Genomic DNA, 24207 nt, shown 5'->3' with positions numbered 1-24207 from the left:
TTTTTTTGGGGGTGGTGGTGGTGGGGGGGTATTGGGGGTTGGACTCAGGGGCACTCAACCAGGAGCCACATCCCCACATTATTTAGAGACATGGTCTCACTGAGTGTCTTAGCACTTTGCTTTTGCTTAGGCTGGCTTTGAATTTGGGATCCTCCTGCCTCAGCCTCCGGAGCTGCTGGGATTAGAGGATTACAGGCGGGATTACAGGATTACTGGTGTGTGCCAGGATGCCGGGCCAGAACAAGGTCTTAGGGCTGGTTCATAAGCCTATCTAACTACCTGCAGTCATACTTTTGCATTGGTATATGTTCTGCCTCTGCTCTTCAAAGGCCTCTTGAAACCCCGTGGCCACTTTCTTTCATAGCCTTTTAGTAATACACACACACACACACACACACACACACACAATAAACGTGTCTGGTCTATGTTTATGGCATAGTCTGCCTTAGCCTTGTTTTTAAGCCCCTACAGTCCAGTACTGCACCACAAGACAACAGGCAAGTACCAAGTGGGGTGTATTGTGAGCTGCCTGTGGAGCACCCCTCGCAGTTGTATTATCATCTCTGTAGCCTTGGTGAAGGGGTTAAAGGCGCTGGGCCGCGTCTGGGGTACAGACCACTAGCTCGGCGAGGCCAACCAAGCTCACCGCCATTCGATACCACGTGCCAGGAGAGGGGCGGGGTCTGCCCATCAGGCAGCCCCAAGGCAGGGAGCGCGCGGGGGGCGTGGTGCCGGCCCGCGATCAGCAGGCAGGGGGCGCGCCTCGCCGAATCCAGCTCTCCCACAGGTCGGCGGATCCAACTGGGCGAGGCCAGGGGCGGGGGCCGAACCCGAGGGCGCCAGCGGGCCTGCTTCGGCGGAATGGCGGCTGCAGCCGTGAGCGGTGCCAAACGGAGCCTACGGGCCGAGCTGAAGCAGCGTCTGCAGGCCATCAGCGCCGAAGAACGGCTGCGCCAGTCCCGCCTACTGACGCAGAAGGTGCGACGCCAAGGGTACCCCACGCCGCGGCGGACTCACTCGCCGAATTGCGCGCGGCCCGGCTCGCGGATCCGCGCAGGCGCCGCCCCTTGAGCGCGCGCACGTTTCTCGGGTGCACGCACGCTCCCCCGCCACGCTCGCGCGTCTGGTGTTGTGGAGGCGCTGTGGGCACGATGGTTGCGGTGCAAGAGGAGGTTGTGGTGGTGCGGAGTTATGGAGCTCATGAGAAAGAGGGAGGGAGCGGAGTTCTTAGGATGGGTGTTCCTGCGGTGTGTGGGAACTTCTTAATGGGCATAATGGAGATAAGAGGTGAAGGAGATGGGTGGGAGAGCCCAGCGCTCAGGTTCCCGCAGTGAGTCTTAAGGATAATGAGCTGCGGCGTAAGAAGCCAGGTGTATCAGTAACGTGACCAGGGAGCGATGCGTTTAATCCAGTCAGAGGAACACCACAAGAGGGTGCAGAGGTGCGAAAGGACGGAGGACACGCTGACTGGCCTCTCGGGGCATGTGGACGGCTGGGGCTGTCTAGAGCCTCCAGGCCTACTGTTTTCCTGTTGCAGAGAGGGTGAACAGTAAATCCTTTTTTGAATTAATGAAGGAATGATTACCATACGCAGGCTTCCCAAGAAGGTAGGAAGCAGAAGAGAGGCATAGGAAAATGAGTTTCCCAGTTTGTTTAGAAGATCTCGGTTTTATGACTTTGTCTAACTGACTTGCTGTACATCTTCAGTCTGCTATGTAAAGTCATTTTCTTAATAAAGTGGCATTTATTGTGAAAGCATGTTAAGATGTTGGGAGGCTAGTTTTTGTTGTACACGGGGCGGGACATCGATGCCCCATGGATAAGTATATATTAGTGATTCCAAGTTAAACTAATGATTTTGTTTTTCTCCAATACCCTGTCTTATTATCCGTTAATTTTTCAAATTCAAATTTCCTGTTGGGTAAAGCAGTAAAGCAAGTACACTCATTTCATCTCCTTAATTAATGTAGGTGAGCATGAGGGGGTCTGCAAATGTTAGTTTATTCATTCAAATGGAATAATTTTAGCTAATATTACGAAGGTATATATCTGGGTGCTTTAATAGATAGAGGATACAGAATATTGTCCTTACGTTAGTTGTTTAAAATTTAGCCAATTTATTCACATATTGAGCACCTGTATACACTTTGCTGCGTACTGAATTGTAGGAAAGAAAAAGATAATTGTTGCTATAAAGCAGTAGAGAATGTAAGAGGAAACATGAATAAAAAAGTGGCAATGCAGTTAGAATAAGCGAAAGGTAAACACCAGTGTTGTAGAAACAAGACTGGCAGGGGATTTGGAAACTTGAGATGAATTTTGCAGTATAAGATGAATTTCGTCAAGTGAAGGGAAAGATGGGTTGGGAAAACATTTGCAGGGATATGTAGGCAAGAGAGGGCAGGGGTATTTAACATAAGCTTTGGAACTTCACAGATCTGGATTTAATCTGGCTCCACTATAATTTTTTTTAACTGTATATGTATTAGACAAGTCTCCTCTCTGAATTTCCTAAACAATGAGATGAAATCCTGTTGTGAAATTAAAGTGGTGTGTAAGGAATATATTCAATGCTTTACATAGTTTTGATAGACCCTTTAGGAGAAAATATTCGTAATATTTGAATAATGGGTCGGGGAGGGAAGAAAGAAAAAAAATATGGAGACCAGTAAGGGGCTTTCGTGACAATTTAGGTGAGGAATAATAAAGATAAAATCCAGAGGATGGGTGATGAAAATGGGGGAAAGGAGATAAGTGGGAGATTGTGTAGTGAGAATCAGCAGGATTTGGCAACTGGAAAGAGGTTAGAGAGTACTGGAAGGAGAGGGTCACTTAGGATTCCAAAGTTTACGGTTTGAGTAATGGTATTTAACATTACTAAGTATAAGGAATGTAGGAGTTAGAGTAGGTTTTGGAGGGGCATAGGGAAAATAAATTCAGTTGACTATTTTTGTCCACAGAATTTTTAAAAATAGGGTTTCTTTTTAAAAATATTTTTTAGTTGTCAATGGACCTTTATTTTACTTATTTATATGTGGTGCTGAGAATCGAACCCAGTGCATTGCCCATGCCAGGCAAGTGCTCTCCCACTGAGCTACAACTCTAGCCCTTAAATAGGATTTTGCTGTGTTGCCAAGATTGGCCTCGAATTTCTGGGCATAGGCAATCTTCCCGCCTCAGCTTCCTGAGTACTGTCTGTAAATTATAATTCATAAACTCCAGGTGGAAATAGTAGTTTTATAAAGGCAGAACCACTGTCAGTAAGTGACAACTAAGAATTGGCATCAAAGGAGGAGAGAGAAAAATTTAAGAACCTATGACCCTCAGTAATAATACATTTTGTCCCATATAAGCATAGATACACATACTAGGACTTTGTTTCATGACTTATGCAGTGAACTTTAATATTTTCCTTTAAATTTCTTTAAAAAACACTAATTGTAACTTACTACTCACTTCATGACCAAACAATGGATCATGTCCTGAAACATTGGTGTGCTGTGACTAGAACAGTGTTTTACCTTAGTGAATCCTCAGTAAAGGTATTATGTGATGTGTTTCTTCGAATCAAAACAACATCTATTAGCACAGCACCTTTATGTAATTTAAAAATTTTATGAGGAAAGTGATGTGTGTAAAGAAATTCAACTTTATCTTGATGTCCTAAGATGAGAAAATTAGTATTCCTTTATTCACTGTTTTTTATACCATTTGTCAATATCTAATACCTATTTGATATTGTCAAGTTTTATATGTAAACTATGTTCTGTAACTGTAATGAGTCTACTGAGTGGTAATTGTGGCTTGTTTTCAAACTTGGAATTTTGATAAACAGTACTTAGAGTGTTTTTGTTTTATAGATTATGGATATATAGTTTTAACTCACTGGATATGTGTGGCTGAGAGGATTGTTTCAAATGTTAATACCAAGTATATTCTCTTTTCCTTTACCCTGTATCTACTCAAAATTGTCTCATTTTGCTTTGTTCCTATTTGGAACATCTATCTAATTTAGCTCTTTTTTTTTCCCCCCAGGATTTAAAAATTGCCTTTATTTTTACTTTTTTGACAAGCGTATGCCTTTAGCTTATCCATAGATTCATTTTCATTTTGCCTGTTAGAATATATATCCACTTTCTTTTTCAAGGCATCCCACCTCCTGTTTTTTTTTTTTTTTTTTTTTTGGTCTGGTTGCACAGCAGTTACCTTGGAGTTTCTGCTTACTTTGCTTCTGAGTTAGAGCTATTTAACAAGTTCAGATTTTTTTTTCTTCCTTCCTATTACAGTAGATCCTAAAAAACAAACAAACAAACAAACAAACAAAAATCCATGGGAGTGGATAATTTTTATTGTGTTTTACATTACAGTGTTTTACCTCATATTTGATAATCTGAATTTAAAATTTAAAATTATTTTCCTTGTGTTCAGTACCTATGACCTTCAGTCTGTAGATTGGTATCTTTATTCATCTATTATATCTTTGATTATTTCTTTTCTTTTTCACCTTTGTGGAATTCTTATTAATCAGATAATAACCCTAGTTGTTTTTCTGTCTCTCTACACATTTTTCTCATTTTTCCTACTTTTGTCTTATATCCCCTTCTCCAGCACTCTCCTAAATTTTCATTTTGCTAATCAATTTTAATTTCCAGTGATTATTTCATAAATCGGATTGTTCCCATTGCAATCTCTTGATATTTTGTAAATGCAGTTATCTTTTTTAGTTTGTCTGAGTTAACTAATTAGAATTTAAAAGAACAACTCTGTTCTCTAACTTGTCTCAGTTTTCCATTGGGTTATCCTTGCTTTTTATTCTTCTGTGTATTTTGGCTTCCAAAAGATTTGTTGATCCTTTGTAGTGTGTACTTATTTATAAATTATAAGTTGTGTTAGCTTATGGAGATTTTCTAAGCCTTTAGTAGTCACTTTGGTGGGGATCTTAAGGGAGGAATATCTGACCTGTATCCATTTTCTCAGAGTGTTGTGTTCTGCTGTTTTGTCTGTAAATACTGTCCATCCACTCTCTGTCTTACAGGAATTAGTCAATTCTCTATTCTTATTCTCAGTTCTGTAATGGATTTTTTTCATGCTTCTTTACAAGTATCGTGTAAAGGGATTTGAGGAAGAAGATAAATATATATGCAAAGTCTCACACTGCATTTTAACTGATGTTTTTTACTGCTTATTCAGCTCTTGCTTTTCTACATTCTGCATTTTAGAGAACAAGACAGACAACTTCTGTTCATTCTTTCATTTGTTCTTTTCTTTTTTCTTTTTCTTTTTCTTTTTTTTTGTGGTGGTATTTGGGAATGAACCCAGGACCTGCCTTATGCATGCTAGGCAAGAGGTCTCCCACTATTTTTTTTCTTTTAAAAAATTAAATTGCCCAGGCTGGCCTTGAATCTGTGATCCTTCTGCCTCAGCCTCCTGCGTAGCTGAGACACTTAACTTTCTCATATAGCTCCTGGATTCCAAAAGCCCCTGGCTTGCCTATAGTTTGGGTTTCACATTTTCATTTTCTTTGCCTGTGTCAGGCCTCATAACAACTGTGCAACTTTTCAGAAAGCATGAGTTAACTTATTTCCTCAGCAGTAGTTTGCTGTTCTGTATCTACTTAATTTATCTTTTTCTCTTTTTATTTGCAATAACTTGACTTTCTATGCTTGTATCTTTTTGCTAGTCATATTTATAAGAGGCTTCTGCAGTGTTTTTCTTCATGGCTTGGAGGACAGGGGAAAACAGAAAGGGAAGGGAGAAAAAAAGAGGTAAAAGTCAATTTCTGAGTCCAAGTTCCTTAGATTGTTGACTTTTCTATGATTAGCAAAGCTCAGTCCCCTTCTCTTGCTTGATGAATGATTCAGCTGAATATGGATTCTTTCACCATGATCCCCCCCCCCGCCCCATCTTAGCTGACAATTTACCATTCTGTAGAATGGAATGGGGTGGGGGTTGAGGGGCTAAGGGAATTATAAGGCATGACCTTAGGGAGCCTATGAACTGATTCAAGCTACTACATTTGGAGCTAATAGATAATTAGTGATCAACTCATGACAATACAGAATTGTGTTAGGTTACCTGTCAATAGTAAATGCAGTGAGACTGCAGAAGTTAAGAAAAGTTTTGGCTTGAGCTGTGCTTTAAATGGGTAGAATTTAGGAGAGAAGTTGACGGTACATGGAGTGAAGTTTATGGGAGCCAAGACTTAATAGAATAAAGCGAAGACTCTAGGGGAAGCATGTGAAATGACCGGAGATCACTAAATGGGTAGGTGGGATCAAAACGAATTCTCAAGAAGTGGTGGCTTTTTAATGAGTTTTCATTCTTACCAGAGTGGTGTGCCAGAAAGGGTAAAGGAATGAGAGAAGTCTTAGGTCTTGAACTAAAAGTCAGATTTCAGGGCTTACCATTGTCCAGCCTATGAGAACATTCTGCTTTCTTTTGGAAAGTTAAAAGAAGTTGGAAAAAGCTGAGAGAGAAGGGAGAAACTGTTGAAAGAGTTTCTAGTTTATAAAAGAATAATCTTAGAAATTATAGTTGCTGTCATTTCCCATTTAGGTGATGGCCCACAATCAGTATCGGAATTCCAAAAGAATTTCCATCTTTCTGAGCATGCAAGATGAAATTGAGACTGAAGAGATCATCAAGGACATTTTCCAACAAGGCAAAATCTGTTTTATCCCTCGGTACCAATTCCAGAGCAACCACATGGATATGGTAAAATTAGCCTCACCTGAAGAAATTTCTTTATTTCCCAAAACATCCTGGAATATTCATCAACCTGGTGAGGGTGATGATCGTGAGGAGGCCTTGTCAACAGGTGAGTGTTTTGTTGTTAGAATGGATGTCTTAGGATGTTGTCAGATGTGATGAGATTTTAGACCTCTGATCCACCTGTTATGTTTGGGTCAGGGGAAGTTGTTTTTCCTCTAGGGATGAATTTGTATTTCATTTATAATTCAAAACACCCACATTACCTGACTTAGGGTATGGTATCTTTTCTAAGTTAGGAAGTGTCAACTATAATAGTAAGGTATCAAGGTATTGTTTTCTCATAGGTGCTTGCCCTAGCCTTATGGGTTGAATTATACATTTTCTCTGAGTAATTTCACCCTTTCTAATGGTTCTTTTGTAGTCTGTGGGCTAGTAAATGTATTGTTATTAATGCTAGTGTGTTTATTTATCCAGGTTAGAATTATCTACTATCCTCTGGGCATTTCTACTTGTATATCACATGGGCATCTCAAATTCAGCCTGTTCCAAACTGAATCATGTTCCCTTCAACCTGACTACCATGTACCCATCTTATTTCATGGCACCATCAGCCGTCCAGTTGGCCATGCCAGATATCTCAGGGTCACCCTTGATTCTTCTTTCTTTCATGCCCCACATGCATTCTGTTGCTAAGTCTAAGCTGCCTCATTCTCTTTCCTGGGATACTGTAACACTCTCTAACTGTTCATGTCTTCTTCTTGCATCCTGTCCTCCCTCTCAGTCCGTTATCTACATAGTAATTTGTTGTTGTTGGTACTGGGGTTTGAGCGTAGGGCTTTACACATGCTAGGCAAGCACCCTGCCATTGAACTATATCCCCAGCCCTCTACATAGTAATCGAAACAAGATTTCTAAAATATCGGCATGACCACTTCTCTCACCAGTTCAAAGTCTTTTGGTGACTTCCTGCGAACTTTAGGTTGAAATAAACCCTCCTTAACAAGGCTCTTCCTGATCTTGGCCCTCCTTTTCTTCCGTGTTCACATTTTCCTACTCTCCAACTTCATAGTGTTAATTCCACTCACTCTGAGTATATCTCAGTTTTTCAATCTAACTGCTTTCTCTACTGCTGGTTCCTTATTCATGCTATTCTCTGGCCAGTGGCTGCTTAGGAGATTTTATCATTATTAAGCAGTCAAAGAGCTAAAAGCAAAATAAGCTAACGCTACCCTTTTGTAATATAGAACATCAAACTCATCATAGAAGTATATATTTTGACTAAGACTTAAATGGTTGCAAAGAAATTCCAGCACAACTTTATGCAGTCTTATACTACTATCCGCCCCTTTCAGTATAGCATCATGCCTTATAAAATCAAAATGGTAGAGCTGGAGGGGACAGGGTCAAGGGCTTACCGATTTTGCTACATTAACTTTTCCTGTATTTTCCAGTATTGGGGTTTGCTAAATGTTTAGGTATGAAAATCATATTCAGATCTACATCTTTCATGTCATATCAGTAGGCCAGATGAATTTCAGCATTATAAAACTTTTTCATATCTTCAAGGGGAAAGATTGTAAGCATTTTGATACAACGAGACAATAAGGGAATACAGCCTATCTTCGGGGGACGGGGGTAGCCCAAGTTTATAAGATAAGGAAATGGAGGAAGTTTTAGGCCTTGACATTGCTCAAACTTAATGCAGGTACTTCTTTAGGCTCCCAGCCTAGGACAGAGGTCAGAGTATGTTCCCATCTGGTTGACTGTGTGAACTGCTCCTCTGGTGATTGCATTATTTCTGTAATGTATTTGCTAAGTGAAATTCTACTTGGTTTTCTCCAATAACCAGTTCCTCCAGAGGCAGCTTATTCCTTTTAGAATAGCTCTGCCCTTTCTAGACTGTCTTCATTGGATTAAGCTAAAATATGTTCCTTTGAGCCTTCATACATTTGTTCTATTTCTTTTAAGTCCAGCAGTGGGAAGAGCAGGAAGAGCATGATCTTTCCTCTTAATTGTTAAAAGGTTGGAATAAATTCAGTTCAAGTCAGTGAGCTAAATCATCCACGTGTGTATGGTTTTTAGCACATCACTTGGCATATAGGAGCTGTTCAGTAAATAGTACTATTTTTTAAGGAAAGCAGAATTGTTCATTATATGGTATAATCTTTGCTAGCCAAATATTTCATGTTTTAATAAATTTCCACCAGATATTTTCTGAGCCTTTGTTTTGTGTCAGATGCTATTTTAGATCTAAGGTTCTGGACCTCAAGGGTCTCACAGTCCAGCTGGGGAGACAGAAATTGTATAATAGAATAAGTATCCCAACCTGTAGTATATATCAAATATAAGTGTCAAATGAAAACTCACTGAATATTAAAAACACAGAAGTTTGGAGATTGATCTTGAATTTAAAAAAGGCTATATCCAAAACTGTTTGTTCATTTTTTTCTCCTCCACAGTGTTTATCCATGCTGTATTTGTAATATCCATGCTATATTTATGAAATCAATGACTTTCTCTCCAGATGCTTTTCATTATCGATACTTGCAATCTGGATTGCAGAGGGCGGGGATTATACCATAGTTTCTTGCCACTACAGTCTGGGAGCCCAAGGTCTCTGATGTTGTTTATAGAAATGTTTGAGTAGGCAGTTCTTAGCTGTTTGTTATCTCCTAGCATCACACTCTGCACTGTAGATTTTTACTAGCATCAGCAGCTTAGAATGTGGCAACTTCAGTGCTAAAGCATAAATCTAGCTTCACAGTGTTTGGTACAAGCTGATCAGAGCTGATTGTCCTTAGTGTAGCCTTTGTAGTCTGTTTATCTTTTTCATTTGCTCACATTATCTCAGCTTAGAAAAGAGTAAGCTTGTGTTCTCAGTTGCAATTTTAAGTTCCTAAACAAAAATTTTATATGAGCTATTGTATATAGCAAAATAAGCTAATTAGTAAGTTAAGTAGAGGGACTGTACTGATTTATCTTCAAAATGAGGACTGCTTAAGCGATTAGATTAGCCAGGTGTCTTTCCATTTAGAGTATATAATCTGATTCAACCTGGCTTAAGCAAAAATGGGATTTTATTGGTCTCGAAACTGGAGAATCCACAGAAGTACTAACTTTAGCTGTGGCTAATTGGTATCCTTAGAAGTCAGTCTTTCTCTTTTGACTCTGCTTTCAATATTGACCTCATGTTCAAGGACCACATGATGGTCCATGGCAACTCAGGTTTCTATAGCATCTTTTTTGCTAGCAGTCCTAGCAGAAAAAAAGCAAGTCTGTTTTCTAATAGTTCTAATAAAATCCTCATTCTAATTCTGATTGATCCAAGTGACCATCCCCAAATTAATCACTTTTGGCCAAGGACATGGAATAGACTGGTGGGCTTAGGCCTGGGTCTTACATGCCCATTCCTGACCTGTTCTCTGAGAATAGGGAGGAAGGGTGTGTTGACGGACTTGTACTGGGTTGTATGCCTCCACCTTCTGTCTACTCAAACCAGGGAGCTGAAGGTGGAGTGGGAGTGTTTCACCACTTGAAAAACACATATTGTTTCCAGATGGATACTGGAGAGTTAAAAATTAAGTTCACCTATGCTGTCATTCATTTCTGAAAGTCTATAGACTATAACAGATCCTTTATAGTCATAGCTTTGTCAGTACCGATTTAAGTTTCTCCTCTTTCTGGATTTTTTTGGAATTCATATCTAAGTGTGGATATCTGAGATACAACTTAAATAGGTGATCATTATGTGGACTTTCTAGTCCTCCACCATAGCACTTTAAAGTAATTAAATGGGACAGCATCAAGAGCAGGTTTTGAATATTCCCTTCTAGGTGATTAGGATCAGTACTTTCAGGAAGGTTAGGATTGGTTGGCTTCATTTCTTTCTTTACTAGGGCTCTATGACATCTGCAAGAATATAATAAAGTTAGTGTGTATAGATTTTATGAAGCCCTTTGACAAGTCATGATCTCCTTAAGGACAGGCAGAAGACATTTGGAGTGGGTCATAGTACTTTATTCAGAAAATATTTCCTGAGTATCTCATCTGTGAGAGGTATGATGGGGACCAGTAGGAAATGATGTGGACATGTCTCCACTGTTGTGGAGTTAACTAACTTGTCATCTTCATGGAGACAGGGTTGTACTGATGTCATAGGTCTCTCTCCTCATGGTATCCTGTTCAGCTTCTGAGATGTTCCACTGTCTCTTAATGTCAACATGTCTGGATTCATTCTTATTATTCTCTTCATGCTTTCTACTTTTCTGTTACTGGTTAGTGTGTGAACATAGGATCATCCTCATCCCTTTTCTACCCATCCACTTATCAAGTATTGCCAGATTTTTCTGCGTGGTGTTTTTATCACTCGTGTCCCTCTAATTCCAGCCATCCTTTTCAGTAGTTTTGATTCTTCATATCTGTTCCATTGGAATAAACTTCAGATTGGTTTCTGGGCTAAATTATTTTCACACAAATACCTTTCTGTGCAGGTTACCTGCACCGTTCTGAAAATTGGGAATAATGACAGGCCCCCTCACTGTGTTGATGAGAGGATGAAGTATAAAGGTGTGTGTAAAGTGCCCAGTACAGTCTGACTTGTTTGGGATCAATAAGTGGAATTGTTATTAATACTAAACTGTAAGTATGTTCCCTGGCTGCCACCAAGGCACTAGGCCCATGCTTCTCTAATCTTGGCGCTTAACATATATCCTCATGCTTTATTAATTCTCCTTGGGAACATTTCCTTTTCTTTGTAGATAGACTTAGTATCTTTAGGAGCAGAAACCTTCTTATAAGTCGTTGTATCATAGGGGTCTAGCATCATGTGGTTTGCACTTTGTACTTTTGGTAAAAGTTTCTTGAGGTGAAGCTAACATTTATTATGAATTCCATGAATGCTTATACAAATGAAAAAGATGATCAATACTTCATAGCTGTGAAAAAAAAAACCAGGGCTTAAAAAATTTTAAGTACCTATGTAGGGACACTTCAAAAAGTATATCAGAATTAGTGGATGCTGTGACATTTTTATTTGGTATCTGTGAGTAAAGCATTAACATCAGTCCTGGACTGAGCCAGGTTTGCCAGGGGAAATAGCCTTGGTATTTATCTTCCCCTAGTGTGGTTTGGGGAAGCCTTAGAGTTAAGATGAATGTGGAGTGTTGTACTTGGCTGTCTGCTGGTGTTGCCACACCTGTGTTGGGAGTTGGCATGTGGGACTAGAACTATATAAAAGATCAGTGTGAAACAGAGGCTGCAGCTTGTGTCAAGGTGACTTTGCCTTGGCTCTTGCTGCACAGTATGTGAGTGGATGGGGAACAAAAGATGCTTTGTACTCAGGTGGTTGCTGGACCCTGGGTGGGTTGAAAATGGTGTACCTGCTGAATCTCCTACTTTGTGTTCTTCCATGAGTGCCTGTGGCACCGCCCAAGTCTGAGTGTCAAGTCAGACGGTTAGAACAGTGGGTCAGTGCAGCATTCCAAGTCTGGTCTGCGGAGATTCAAACACCACTGCTACACAAAGGACTGGCTTGTCACGTCCATGAGAATTTTTTTGTTCGTTTAATTTTTACTAAACCGAGAAGTCAATAGGTATAGCTCTTACATGGTTTGATGTTTTGATATGATTACAGCTGCAGCTCATGTTCTTACTGGAACTGGTGTTTCTAAACCTTTAACTTGTATCTCTTTTGCTCATCAGAAATCCCCCTCATTGATTTTATTTGAACCTTTGGAATAAATTATCCTAGCTAAAAATAAAACAGTTTGAAATGTGTTTTTGCATATTATATCTGCCATGGCAGTTTTGGGTGATTTCCCTCTCTGGACAACTGAGAAGATTGCCTCCAGATTTAGGCACCGTGGGAGGCAGAGCGTTACTGTCCGTGAAACATCTTCACTGTTCAGATGGGATAACTGCAGTACAGGGAGGTCAAGTGACTTCCCCAAGTTAATGAGAGTGTGAGGTCACTCATTTTTCCTGTTTTCCATTCCAGTGCCCTCTGAAGTGCTATCTCTTTTCTTAACACCTCATTCAGTAAGGTTGCTTTTCTACCTGAATTTTCCTTCTCTCTCCTGATAGCATACTGCATTAGAATCATCATTCATTAAATGGGTACCCTTGGTAGTTGTATGCATGGGAACATTGTTATATTTTCTCAAGGAAGAACATGTACTGAGTCAGATGTGTCTAAAAATACACTGATCATGAAGTTAAGTTTTTTTTTTTTTCTTTTTTTCATTTTGTACTCAACTAAATACACAGGGAAAACAGTTATATCTTTCATTTATAACAGGGCCTTTCATTTGAATGCTAAATGTACCCATGATAGGCTTCCTTGGACCTAATCCAAAATTGTGTATTTTATCTTTTGCAGTAGCAACTTAAGAATATATTCTCATTTCAGAGAGTGGTAATTTACTTCTTGTTAACTCCCAGCCCATTAAGATTAAAAGATACTTCCTTAGGGATTATGGCCTGTTATTCTTGGCAAGATGGGTTAGCCTGCTAAATGTTCTATTCAAGCATAATGATTCATTGACTGTGTTATTGAACCCTTAAATGTCTTTAAAAGGACTAACCCAGGTGACTTTAACTCCCTTCATATAGAACTTCAGTCATTTAAACTGCTTTTCCAATTCAATTTTTATTTTATTACCTTTAATTGAAACATTAAGATATCTATTAGGTTTATGTATGTTTTTGTACACATTCAGTTCAGAGAAGTGGCAGAATTTTTAAGAGAAGTTTGAATTAGAAAAAAGAAAAGAATAAAATGAGTTATAATATTCTTTTTTTTTTTCCAGAAAAGTGGGCTAGGGAATTTTCTCCATTGAAATGTCAATACAAGACATGATTTCAAGGATGCTGTCTCAGTAAATGAAATTTTATTTTTGCCTGCACTGACTTTTACAAACATTGGGGTTAAGTTCTTTGTTGTAGGTTATTGCAGTGACCTCCTAACTGGCCACATTATTTCAAACATTCCTGCCAAAGTGACCTTAACTCAACTAGGTTGCATTACTTTACCATTTGAAAACTGTGTTCATTGCCTAGAAAATAAGCCAAGTTTTGTAGAAAGAGTCAAGGATGAGGAAAAGAGGTGTTTTTAAATTTTCCCTTCTGTTTTTGGAAAGATCACTTTGCTTTTGCTCACCCATCTTTTTTCTCTGCCTCTTGTACTCTTCTTCATCCTCAAGGCTCATCGTGAGTGTTGCCTCTTTCAGAGGGCTTCTTAGGTTCCTCTGTCATATTTAGGTACCTCTTCCATTGAGTTTTTCTCTGTGTGGTTCCCCAGAGTCCCACATGTTGGGGGCTTGGTCCTCAGCCCATGGCTCTGTTGGGAGGTGGTGGAGCCTTAAGGAGTTGGGACTGGGCTGGGGAGATAGCTCAGTTGGTAAAGGCTTGCCCTACAAGCACAGGACCAAGTTCGATCCCCAGCACTGCAAAAAAACAAAAACAAAACCAAAAAAAACATATAGGTATTGATTATTTATAAGTAAATGAGTAGAACAAGTAGAACAAGTACAGTAGTCCCCTCTTATCATTGGTTTTACTTTCTCTGGTTTTATTCGCCCTTGGTCAGTTGTGGTCCAAAAGTATTAAGTGGACAATTCTAGAAGTAAACATTTCATGAATTTTAAAATGTATAGCATTCTGAGCAGCATAATGAAATATTGTAAAATACTTCTATGCTATTGTGAAGCAGCATAATGAAATATAGTCTCTGTCCCGCCTAGAATGTGAATCATCCCTTTGTATAGAATATCCATGTTGTATACACTGCTTGCCTATTAGTCACTTAGTAACTGATCAGATTGACTATTCAGTACTTACGTTCAAGTGACCCTTATTTTACTTAATAATGGCCTAAATGAACAGGAGTGGTAATGCTGTAGCAATTCAGCTATGACAAAGATAAGCCATAAAGTGCTTTAAGAACAAAGGCAAAAGTTCTCAAGAAAAAGGGAAATAAAACAAAAAACCAACTTATTTTGAGGTTGTAGAGATCTATAGTTCAATAAGATTTTGATAGCACATTTATATAACTTATTAAATTATTGTATCTTATTATTATTAATTTCTTGCTTTGTCTAAATTAACAGTTAAACTTTATTATAGGGTTTTATGTATAAGAAAAACCATAGTATGTGTTTGGTTTGGTACTGAGATTTCAGATATCCACTAGGGTTCTTTAAATGTATCCCTCACTGATAAGGGGGACTGTTGTATTACTATTGGAGGATGTAAGCAGCAAACTGTGATATGGGAATTGAACAGAAACAAAAAGTATCTTTCTGACTGCCCATCTCTTTCCTTTGGGTTAAAGCAGTGAAATACCCTATAAAATTTTAAGTGTTCTTTGAGTATAGTGATACAGGTAGCCAGAATCATTCAGAAGTCCTTGGATGAAATAGTTTATCAGATTGTCTGAATGAATGTTTTCAGACTTTAAGCCATGACTCATTAATAGCTTTTAAAATTCAATTTAGTACCATTAAAACAAACAAACAAATAAAACATAAGATGAGAAAGAAATAGGAAGGGAACTTTTAGTTAGGGGAGAATGGGGAGAGAAAGAATGAATGTATGTGTGTATGTATAAAACAGATTGTGGTGTTTTTCTTGTAGTAGGTTCCAAAATGTTTTAAAGCCACTGGTTTAGGCCACCTTGTCCAAAGAGCATGAATCTCTTAGGGACCCTGTCATTGGGCACATGAAGCAATGATGGTACAATGATGGTACATTTTCAAGTGTAATTTTGGTGAAAACAAACCCAGAAAAACAAACACACAAACCAAGTCCCACATTATTTTTAAAGCAACATAATCACAAATGTAATATGTAGTAGAAGATAAATAAAATTCATGAATTTTTAAGGACTAAACATTTGAAGGTAAAGCACAAAATATTAAAACAAAACCAACTTGGGCTCTGTGGGTAGGGCTGCACAGACACTCCAGAGATTTCAGCCTTCTCTGCAGTTATGTGAGCAGAAAAGTTTGGGAAGTATTGCTCATTTCAAGCAATATGCACTTGAGAGAGGAAATTTTTTGTGTTAAAAATTTTTAATACACTATTTTAATTCCCATGTTGATTTTTAAGTTCTATTATATTTATTTTTAGTGGTTTTTTATTTAGCGCAGTCTGCTTCAGATTACATCTATTTTCAGTGAAATAGAGCAATTTTGCTCTTGTATAATTCCATTCCCCTGCCTCTATTTGTGTTATTCTTTTGTAATGTGAATCACATGTACATACAGTATAAACTCAACAAGATAGTATTATAATTATTGCTTGAAAAGATCATATGTGGGGTTGGGGCTGTGGCCCAGTGGTAGAGCACTTGCCTTGAATGCATGAGGCACTGGTTTCGATCCTCAGCACCACATAAATAAATAAAATTAAAGTTATTGTGTCCATCTACAACCAAAAACAAAAAATTAAAAAAAAAAGATCTTATGTTTTGAAAAGAGAAAAAATGTATATATGTATATATATATTTTTTTCTTACAGTGCTAGGGATCAAACCTAGGACATTACACATGCTAGGCAAGTGCTCTACTACTGAGCTAATCTCTGGCTAAAACAATATTTGTTTTATCTTTACTTTTCCAGCTGGGAATGTAGCTCAGTAGTAGAACACTTGCCTAGCATGTGCGAGGCCCTGGGTTCCATCTCCAGCAAAACACACACACATACACACATACACACACACACACACACACACACACACACACACACAGAGAAATCAACTGATCATTGTTTTTTTCTTTTGTTTGTTTGTTATCCTGAGTGATTTTTCTCTTTATCTTTTGGCAGTTTGACTATAATGTATATAACTGTAGATTTCTTTCTTTTTTTAATCCTACATGGGATTTATTGAGCATTTTAGTTCTATAAGTTTAATGTTTTTCATCAAATATGAGATGTTCTAGGCCATCATTTCTTCCAAAAGTTTTGTTTTTGTCATGTTATAGAAAAATATTTTTTTTTCCTGGTCATTCTCTTTTCCTTCTAGAACACTTTTTTCCTATGTGCATTTGTATGCTTGATATTGTTCCATAAGTCTGTGAGGCTCTGTTCAGTTTTCTTCATTCTCGTTTGAGTCAGGGTCTTGCCGCGTTCGTTGCCCAGGCTGGCCTTGCATTCCCGTTCCTGAGTAATCCTCCTGCCTCAGCCTACTGAGTATCTGGGACTACAAATATGTACTACTGCACACAGCTGTATCATTTTTTCTTTATATTTCTCAGAATGGGTTATCTTAACTTATCTATCTTCAAGTTTACTGATTCTTTACCTCCAGTGAACTCTTTATTATACTTTTCAATTCTAGAGCATCTATTTGGTGATTTTTCTTTCTCTTCTTCTGTCTTCTCCCCCTTCATATCACCATAAAGAAATGTTCAAGAGAGGAACTTTTTGATTTTGCAAATGTGTGATGTGTGGAAAATATGGATGATATAATAATAGTAATAGTGCAGTTGTTTCATTGCTTACTGCTTCCAGGAACAGTGCTAAGCAAGTTTTCTGCTTTGCTTTATTTAATTCTTCCTCAATCTGCAGAGGCATTGATGCTGTTAATTTGTACCTTCTCCATTTTGTAGATCAGAAAAAAGGTTCAGTTAAAGTATTATCCTTGGCAGTCAACTCCTGAGTGGCAGAAAAGAAATTAAGACCCAGGTAATTTTGATGTAAGGCTGAGTTCTCAATCACCACATTGTATACCTATAGCTGTACCAGAAGGTGCCACAAGAAGACTGAGAAAGGATGATGGGGACTGAAATTTGGAGAGTCCTAAAGCCTGGTCCTGTCTCTTTTGCTGTTTTTTGTTTTTTTTTTTTTTTTTCTTTTTTCCCTTTTTGTTTCCTGGAGGGGGTACTGCATACCCTTCAATATTGACTGCAAGCTATTGCTCAACCAGCTCCGAGTTCACTGAGAAAATAAATGGGCTGGGTCTCTAAGGCTGGTTCTTCAGCAGTGCTCATTCCCCTGGTGAAAAGGCATCCTTCCCCACATGAGATTTCCCTATTTAAATAGGCATGGTTCCTGAGCCCTACAATCCCAGAGGGCATAGCATTTTCTAGTTAAGGAATTAGATCAGAGAAAATGGAATTTCTTCCTTATAGAATTCTTAATGATCTCTGTAGAGAGTAAAGCATAAAAAAACTGTGTTTAGTTCAGATAATGATTTTTATTAAACTGCAGAATTTTCTGTTTAGAATACCTTGTTGTAATTTAAATATTTTTAAATTTTAAATTTAAAACATTTTAAATTTTATTTTATTTCATTTTATTTTTTGTGGTACTGAGGATTGAACCTGGGGTGCTCTACCACTGAGCTGCATCCCCAACCCTTTGTATTTTTTATTTTGAGACAGGGTCTTGCTAAATTACTAGGCTGACTTGAAATCGTGATCCTTCTGCCTCAGCTTATCTCCTTTCTGCCTATCCTTATTTATTCTGTCCTTTCTCAAAGGCATCCTCCCACCTCAGTCTCCTGAGTGCGTGGCTCCCTGTTTGCTGTTTCAGTGTTCTCCTCTTCCAGAATAGTTACAGTCGTATTATATTCCTAATGTTTTATGATTGGCAAGTAATCCAGCCTGGTGACTCCTAGCTTTAGAGTTCATTGAAACATTTGCAGATTTTTCAACTGACTTGTTTTCCTCCTAACTTCCAACTGAGGTTAGCTATACTAAGGGACTGGGAATTTTAAGGGCTGTGAGTTCAGCCAAGTACAGTCAAGAACAGCCGATGAGCAGAAGTTGCAGTGGGCTGTTGGTGTTGATAGAGTGATGGTGATGGAAGCAAGGACAGGTCAAGGCTGGGGAGACATGTAGACCTTGAACATTTAGAGTAAGGCCCAGGAAGACAAGAAAGTGTGTGGAGAGGAATCTGGAAGGATGCAGAGATCAAGTCTTCCTCCTCTCCCTGATGACCTTGCTTTCCTTTCCCATTTTTCCTAACTGTCCCATTCTTTTTTTTTTTTTTTTTTTTTTTTTGTGCTAGGGATTGAACCCAGGCACCACTTAACTAGTGAGACACAGCCTCAGCCCTGTTTTTTTTTTTTTTTTTTTTTTTTTTTTTTGTATTTTATTTAGAGACAGGCTCTCCATGAGTTGCCTAGGACCTCACTAAATTGCTGAGGCTGACTTTGTGGGTTTTTTTTTTTTTTCTCATTTGAAAGACCCGGGATTCGAACCGCGGTCCTTCCGCATGCTAGGTGAACGCTCTCCAAAAGGAGCTATTTCTTCAGCTCCTGAGGCTGACTTTGAACTCACGATCCTTCTGCCTCAGCCTCCCAAGCTGCTGGGATTATAGGCATGTGCCACCTTGCCCAGCCCCACCACCCCATTCTTTGTCTTCCCTTCATCTCCTTTTACTTTCCTTCCCTTTCTATCATCCCTTACCTAATATTTTATAACATTTAAGCAATTAATGTTTTTATCTTTGTTGGTTATTGCCTTCCTGCTGTCCTGTGATTTGTTTTTTTTCCCTGACTCCTACTCATTTATTTTCATTCTATTATGTTTATTAATAGAAGTGTCATTATTTATTTTATATGTATATATTCATATACACGTGTGTGTGTGTGTATGTGTGTGTGTGTGTGTGTCTTTTTTTCCCCCCCTCTTATGCTACTGGGGATTGAAGGGGATCAGTCCCATGATGCTCTATCATGGCTATATCCCCACCACTTTGTATTTTTTATTTTGAGTCAGGGTCTTGCTTAGTTGTTGAGGCTGGAACTTTAGATTTTCCTGCCTCAGCTCTGGGTCACTGGGATTACAGGTGTGAGGCACTGTGTCCAGTTCTTCTATTTTATATTAATAGTATTGGATGCTTTGTTGCCTCAAGAGATACATAATTTAAAATTTTTGTTTTTACTACTTTATTTTGTTGTCCTGGAATAAGAGATTATTGATACATACAACTTATCACTTTTGGAAATGGTTAAAATTTTCTTAATAGTTTTGGTTATTGCTATTCATTAGGAATTACATTGGACTGTAAGAAGCAGAAATCCTATGAAATAGAGGCTTATTGAACAAAGGAGGAGATTATTTATAATTTCTTTTTATGCAACAAGAATTTCAATGGCAGGTATTGGCATTGGTCTCTTAGCTCAAGTATGATACCAGTTTTAGCTTTTCTTTCACAGTTGTTAAATGGCTGCTGCCTATCCAGTCATTACACCCGTAGTGGGCAAGGACAAGGAAGAATGGAGCTGATGGCAGTGGTTGAATGTCTTGGCCCCAGTTCAGGGAGCTTTCCTATAAACTCTTATATCTTATTAACTTGCACTGTGATAGAGCCTATCCATAAGGGAGGTTAGGAAGTTAGTTGTTTTTAAACAATCATAGTTTTGTTAATAAGGAAGAGCAGATAGAGTGTGGGTATTGGATTAGTAATTAACAATTCCCGCCAGTCAGTGTTCTGTAGACTTTGAAAGAATCTGTGTTTGTCTAGAGGACAAAGTAAGATCTGTAGCTATATTTTCAGGTCCGTTTCATCTCCAGGCTTATAAATTTTGTAGTCTAAACTGACTCCTGAATAGCTTTAATTGTATTTATAGATACATGTAAAAATTTGGGGAGGTGTTACAATGTACTGTCTTTAAAGTTTTGTTAACTTTATTATTTTCTCTAATTTCTAACATATAATGTTTTCTATTATATGTTTCAGTACTATGTTTCTCAGTACAGAAGACTTCTTAATTATTATATTTAATTGTGGATTGATTGATTGATTACAGTACTGGGATCAAACCCAGGGCCTCGTGCTTGCTAGGCAAGTGCTCTACCACTCAGCTCCAGCCCCAACCTTAGTTGTGGATTTTGTATTGGTTATAAGCCGACCTTCTTTTTCCAGTTAAAGCTCCTGTCTTGAATTCTGCCTTATCCTTTTGGACACATCTCTGTTTTTGTTTTGATATATCCTTGGCCCTATGCTTCTTATTAAACTTTGAATGTGATTTTCTGTGAGCTGTGCTTCTTATAAATATCTTATAATTAGATTTTTGTTTTTTTGCACCCGTATGAGTCTTTTTTTTTTTAATTAGGGGAGTTCCATCTGTCTTCTTTTTTGTGGTAACTGGTATGTTTGTCCTTCTGTTAATTTTACTATCTTATTTCGGGGAAACAATTTTTTTTTGTCATTTCTGTTTATATCCTTTTTTCCCCTTTAGTACTGGATAGTTATACATTTATTTCTCCTGTTGGTTACATTACAATATTTTTTAAATCTCAAATTCTCACTAGCATTATCAATATAGTGTCTATTGACATTATACCTCCTATGAAAGATAAGAAACTGTGCTTTTTCTTTCAATTTTTTATCTACATGAACTGAGATTTTAAACTAGTGATAATAAAGATGTTTATCTATTCTTTAAGGAATGATTTTACTATATTAATAAAGAACAATTATTTTAATAGTTCAGTATTTTCCTGGTTCATGATTGACTGCTTCTTTTATTATACCATGTCTTCTTCTTTCTTGATTTATGTTTTTTGATTAACTTCTTGGTCAGAGTTCCTTTAAGTAATTTTTTCAGTATGGTCTATGTGTGGTATATTTTTAGAATGTTTTTATTTTTGATGTCTTTATATACATTACTGGATTCTTGAATGGGATAAATTCTTACATCAGCCTTTTTTGTCTTTTCACTTAAATTATAGTTCTGGAGTTGACAGATATTTTCTGTCAAGTGCCTGTGTAAGAGGTGAAGTGAGATATTCCAGCTGAAGTAGTGAGGTAGCAGAGAAGGGACAAATTCCTCCTTCCTCCATGTTTTGTTCTGTGTAGGTCCTCATATGGATTGGATGATGACCACCCATGTTGGGAGGGCATTCGCTTAGTCCACCACTTCAAATGTTAATTTCATTCTAGAGACATCCAGAGATAATATTTAGTCTCGACATTCCATGGGCAATCAAGTCACATAAAATTAACCATCATATCAAAAAGATTCCTCTCCTTTTTCTAGAACTCTTTAAAATGCAAGTTATCATATTTCACTTTGACCCTGAGATTACTTTCTGTGAAGAAAATCATCTGCTCCACACAGAAACTTAAGCGTTCCTTCAATGATGACTCATTTTCAGTAGCATAAAATTATATGTGAAGTTGCAAAAAATTGACTATTGTATATTGAATACTATATTGAAGTAGGAGCAGAAAGGTTGATATAAAACAAAAACAATTATGTTTTGCCCTTTTTTCTAATCTCCTTTAGTAGAAATTCTTATTTATACTTAGTTTGCTTAAAACAAGCTAGATACTTGATTCTTAGGTACAATGCCTTAGTTATTGCTTTTCCTGTCTCCTAGGTCTGCTACAAACGGCAGAGCATTTAGAAAACATCCAGGCCTCACTTGAATCATAAATCAAAAGTACCAGAGTGGGCTATAGCATCCTTGGATTGTTATGTTCTCTCACTCCATCCTTCTCTCACCCACCCTGAAGCTTCAGTGTATATTCTTCTGTTATCCCAGTTAATTATAGGTCTCTGTTAACTGGAGATATGCTTCCACGTTACATATTTTTAAAAAATTATGTGGACTTTGAACTTTAGATCTTTAGTACTGATTCTTCATCTTCATATTTAGAAAGTTATACTTTTTAGATTGGAAAAATTATAGATTAAATTGTTCTGATAGCAACTTTCACTGGAAAAATTTCTTAGAACTTTAGAGATTTATGTCCCACATACACCAGCTCTAAGAATTCATTTGACTAAGGCATAGTTTTAGTCAGCTTTTCATTGCTGTGACTAAAATATTGTAGAGGAGGAAAAGTTTATTTTGGGGCTCCCGGTTTCAGAAGTCTTATTCCATAGAAGGCCGACTCCATTCCTTGTGGCTTGAATGAGGCTGAACATCATGGCAGAAGAGTGTGGCAGAGGGAAGCAGCTCACACATTGATCAGGAAGCAGAGAGAGAAAGACTCCACTCTCCAGATACAAAATATAAACCCCAATTCCCACCTCCTCCAGCCACACCCTACTACTTTAGTTACCACTCAGTTAATCCCTATCAGGGGATTAACTCACTGATTGGGTTAAGACTCTCACAACCCAATCATTTTTCTTCTGAACCTTCTTGCATTGTCTCACACTTGAGCTTTTTGGGGGGAACCTCTCACTCCAAACCATAACAGGCATCTTTAATAAATGGTTGGGAAACTTTTGTTGGTTTTTATGACCATCCTGGCATTTCCCCCTCTTTGTTTCACTTTTCATTTATTTACATTTAAAAAATATTTGGAAATGTTTCTGAATTTGATGGGTACAAGAAGTTATAAGATAAAAACAATCTAGTTAGATTATAAGAAAAATAGCCTTACAGAATAATGAATACAGATGTTAAAAAAATTTCATATATGACCTGGAAATGTATGTAAAGAAACATTCAGAAAACTTAATACCTGTTTCTTTATGCCACAAATTTTATTTCTTTGGAAAGAGCATATTGATTTTATTCCAGTGAGTTTGGCTAAGATCACCTCAGCAGTTAATTAACGATGGTAATCAACCAAGAATTGTACTTCATTTGTGTGATTTGCTAACTTTCAAACTTCTATTGAATTGGGAAAGGTATTGATGATAGCTTTTACAATAAATTTGAAACTCCTTAAACAGGGATATTTAAAAGATGTCTTAATCTTTTTTTTTTTTTTTCCCTGTAGAAACTCTATTTCATAAGAGAGGTGAATTAGTTGGAGACTGGGGTGTGGTAGGGAAATTGGGAAGAAATTGTTGACATGTAGTTTTGCAGATTTTTTTTTGCTATTGGAAGAGTTATGTTTTTATCACTGTTAGTTTTTTTAAAAGTATAAATGTATGTATGTATGTGTGTGTGTATGTATGTAGATGATAGAATGCCTTTATTTTATTTGTTTATTTTTATGTGATGCTAAGGATTGAACCCAGTGCCTCACCTGTGCTAGGCAAGTGCTCTGCTACGCCACTGAGCTACAGCCCCAGCCCTCACTTTTATTACTTGAGGGAAAATGTCTTGGAGGTTGTATGTTGGGACTTATGTTCCTGTATGTGCATGCCCACTGAACAGACTTTAGCCCCAGGGTCTGGCCCACAGAATAAATCTGCATACCTAGGTTCTTTTCTGTGGTCTACTTTGCTATTTTGTAAAGCTACTTTCTGTTATTCCATTATATTGTAGAGGCATCCACATCAGGTCTCTTTTTGCTAGTGGTTTCTGCCCAAATCTTAACTTCTGATAAGAACTTTTTCTTTAAGCTCTGTCCAGGATTCTCTTAGTAATATTTTTGAGGGCCATTGGGCTAACTCTGAGAAAAATGGACTCTAGCTTTCCATCAGGATAACATAGGTAAATCTGATATTTGGAAGATGATCAAGGGGAAAACTTAGGATAAAAGGAAAACCTTGAACTCAAAAGAGTGATCATCTGAACCTATAATTAGAGCTTCTCATGGAAATAAACAAAAACCCAAACTAAACCAAAGCAAAACAAA

General features: G+C 37.8%; 1 protein-coding gene across 4 annotated transcripts in view; it reads left to right on the top strand.

The window, feature by feature from the left end:
* The first annotated feature begins 418 nt into the window (after window positions 1–418).
* Window positions 419–24207, top strand: part of MTHFS (methenyltetrahydrofolate synthetase) — a 246529-nt gene continuing 222740 nt past the window's right edge. For 2 of the 4 annotated variants that reach the window (XM_079128464.1, XM_079128463.1), the window contains exons 1-2: window positions 420–978; window positions 6556–6817. In XM_079128464.1, the coding sequence (XP_078984590.1) occupies window positions 862–978; window positions 6556–6817 (379 nt within the window). In that variant the 5' untranslated portion in view covers window positions 420–861. Of the gene's footprint in view, window positions 979–6555; window positions 6818–24207 lie in introns of all 4 variants that reach the window. The other 2 variants (XM_079128462.1, XM_079128465.1) reach the window with 2 other exon arrangements.

The sequence above is a fragment of the Sciurus vulgaris genome (genome assembly GCF_902686455.1).
Source record: "Sciurus vulgaris genome assembly, chromosome: 2".
NCBI classification, from domain to species: domain Eukaryota; kingdom Metazoa; phylum Chordata; class Mammalia; order Rodentia; family Sciuridae; genus Sciurus; species Sciurus vulgaris.
Note: the sequence above shows the minus strand (reverse complement) of the source record. Positions and strands in the feature narration are given on the sequence as shown.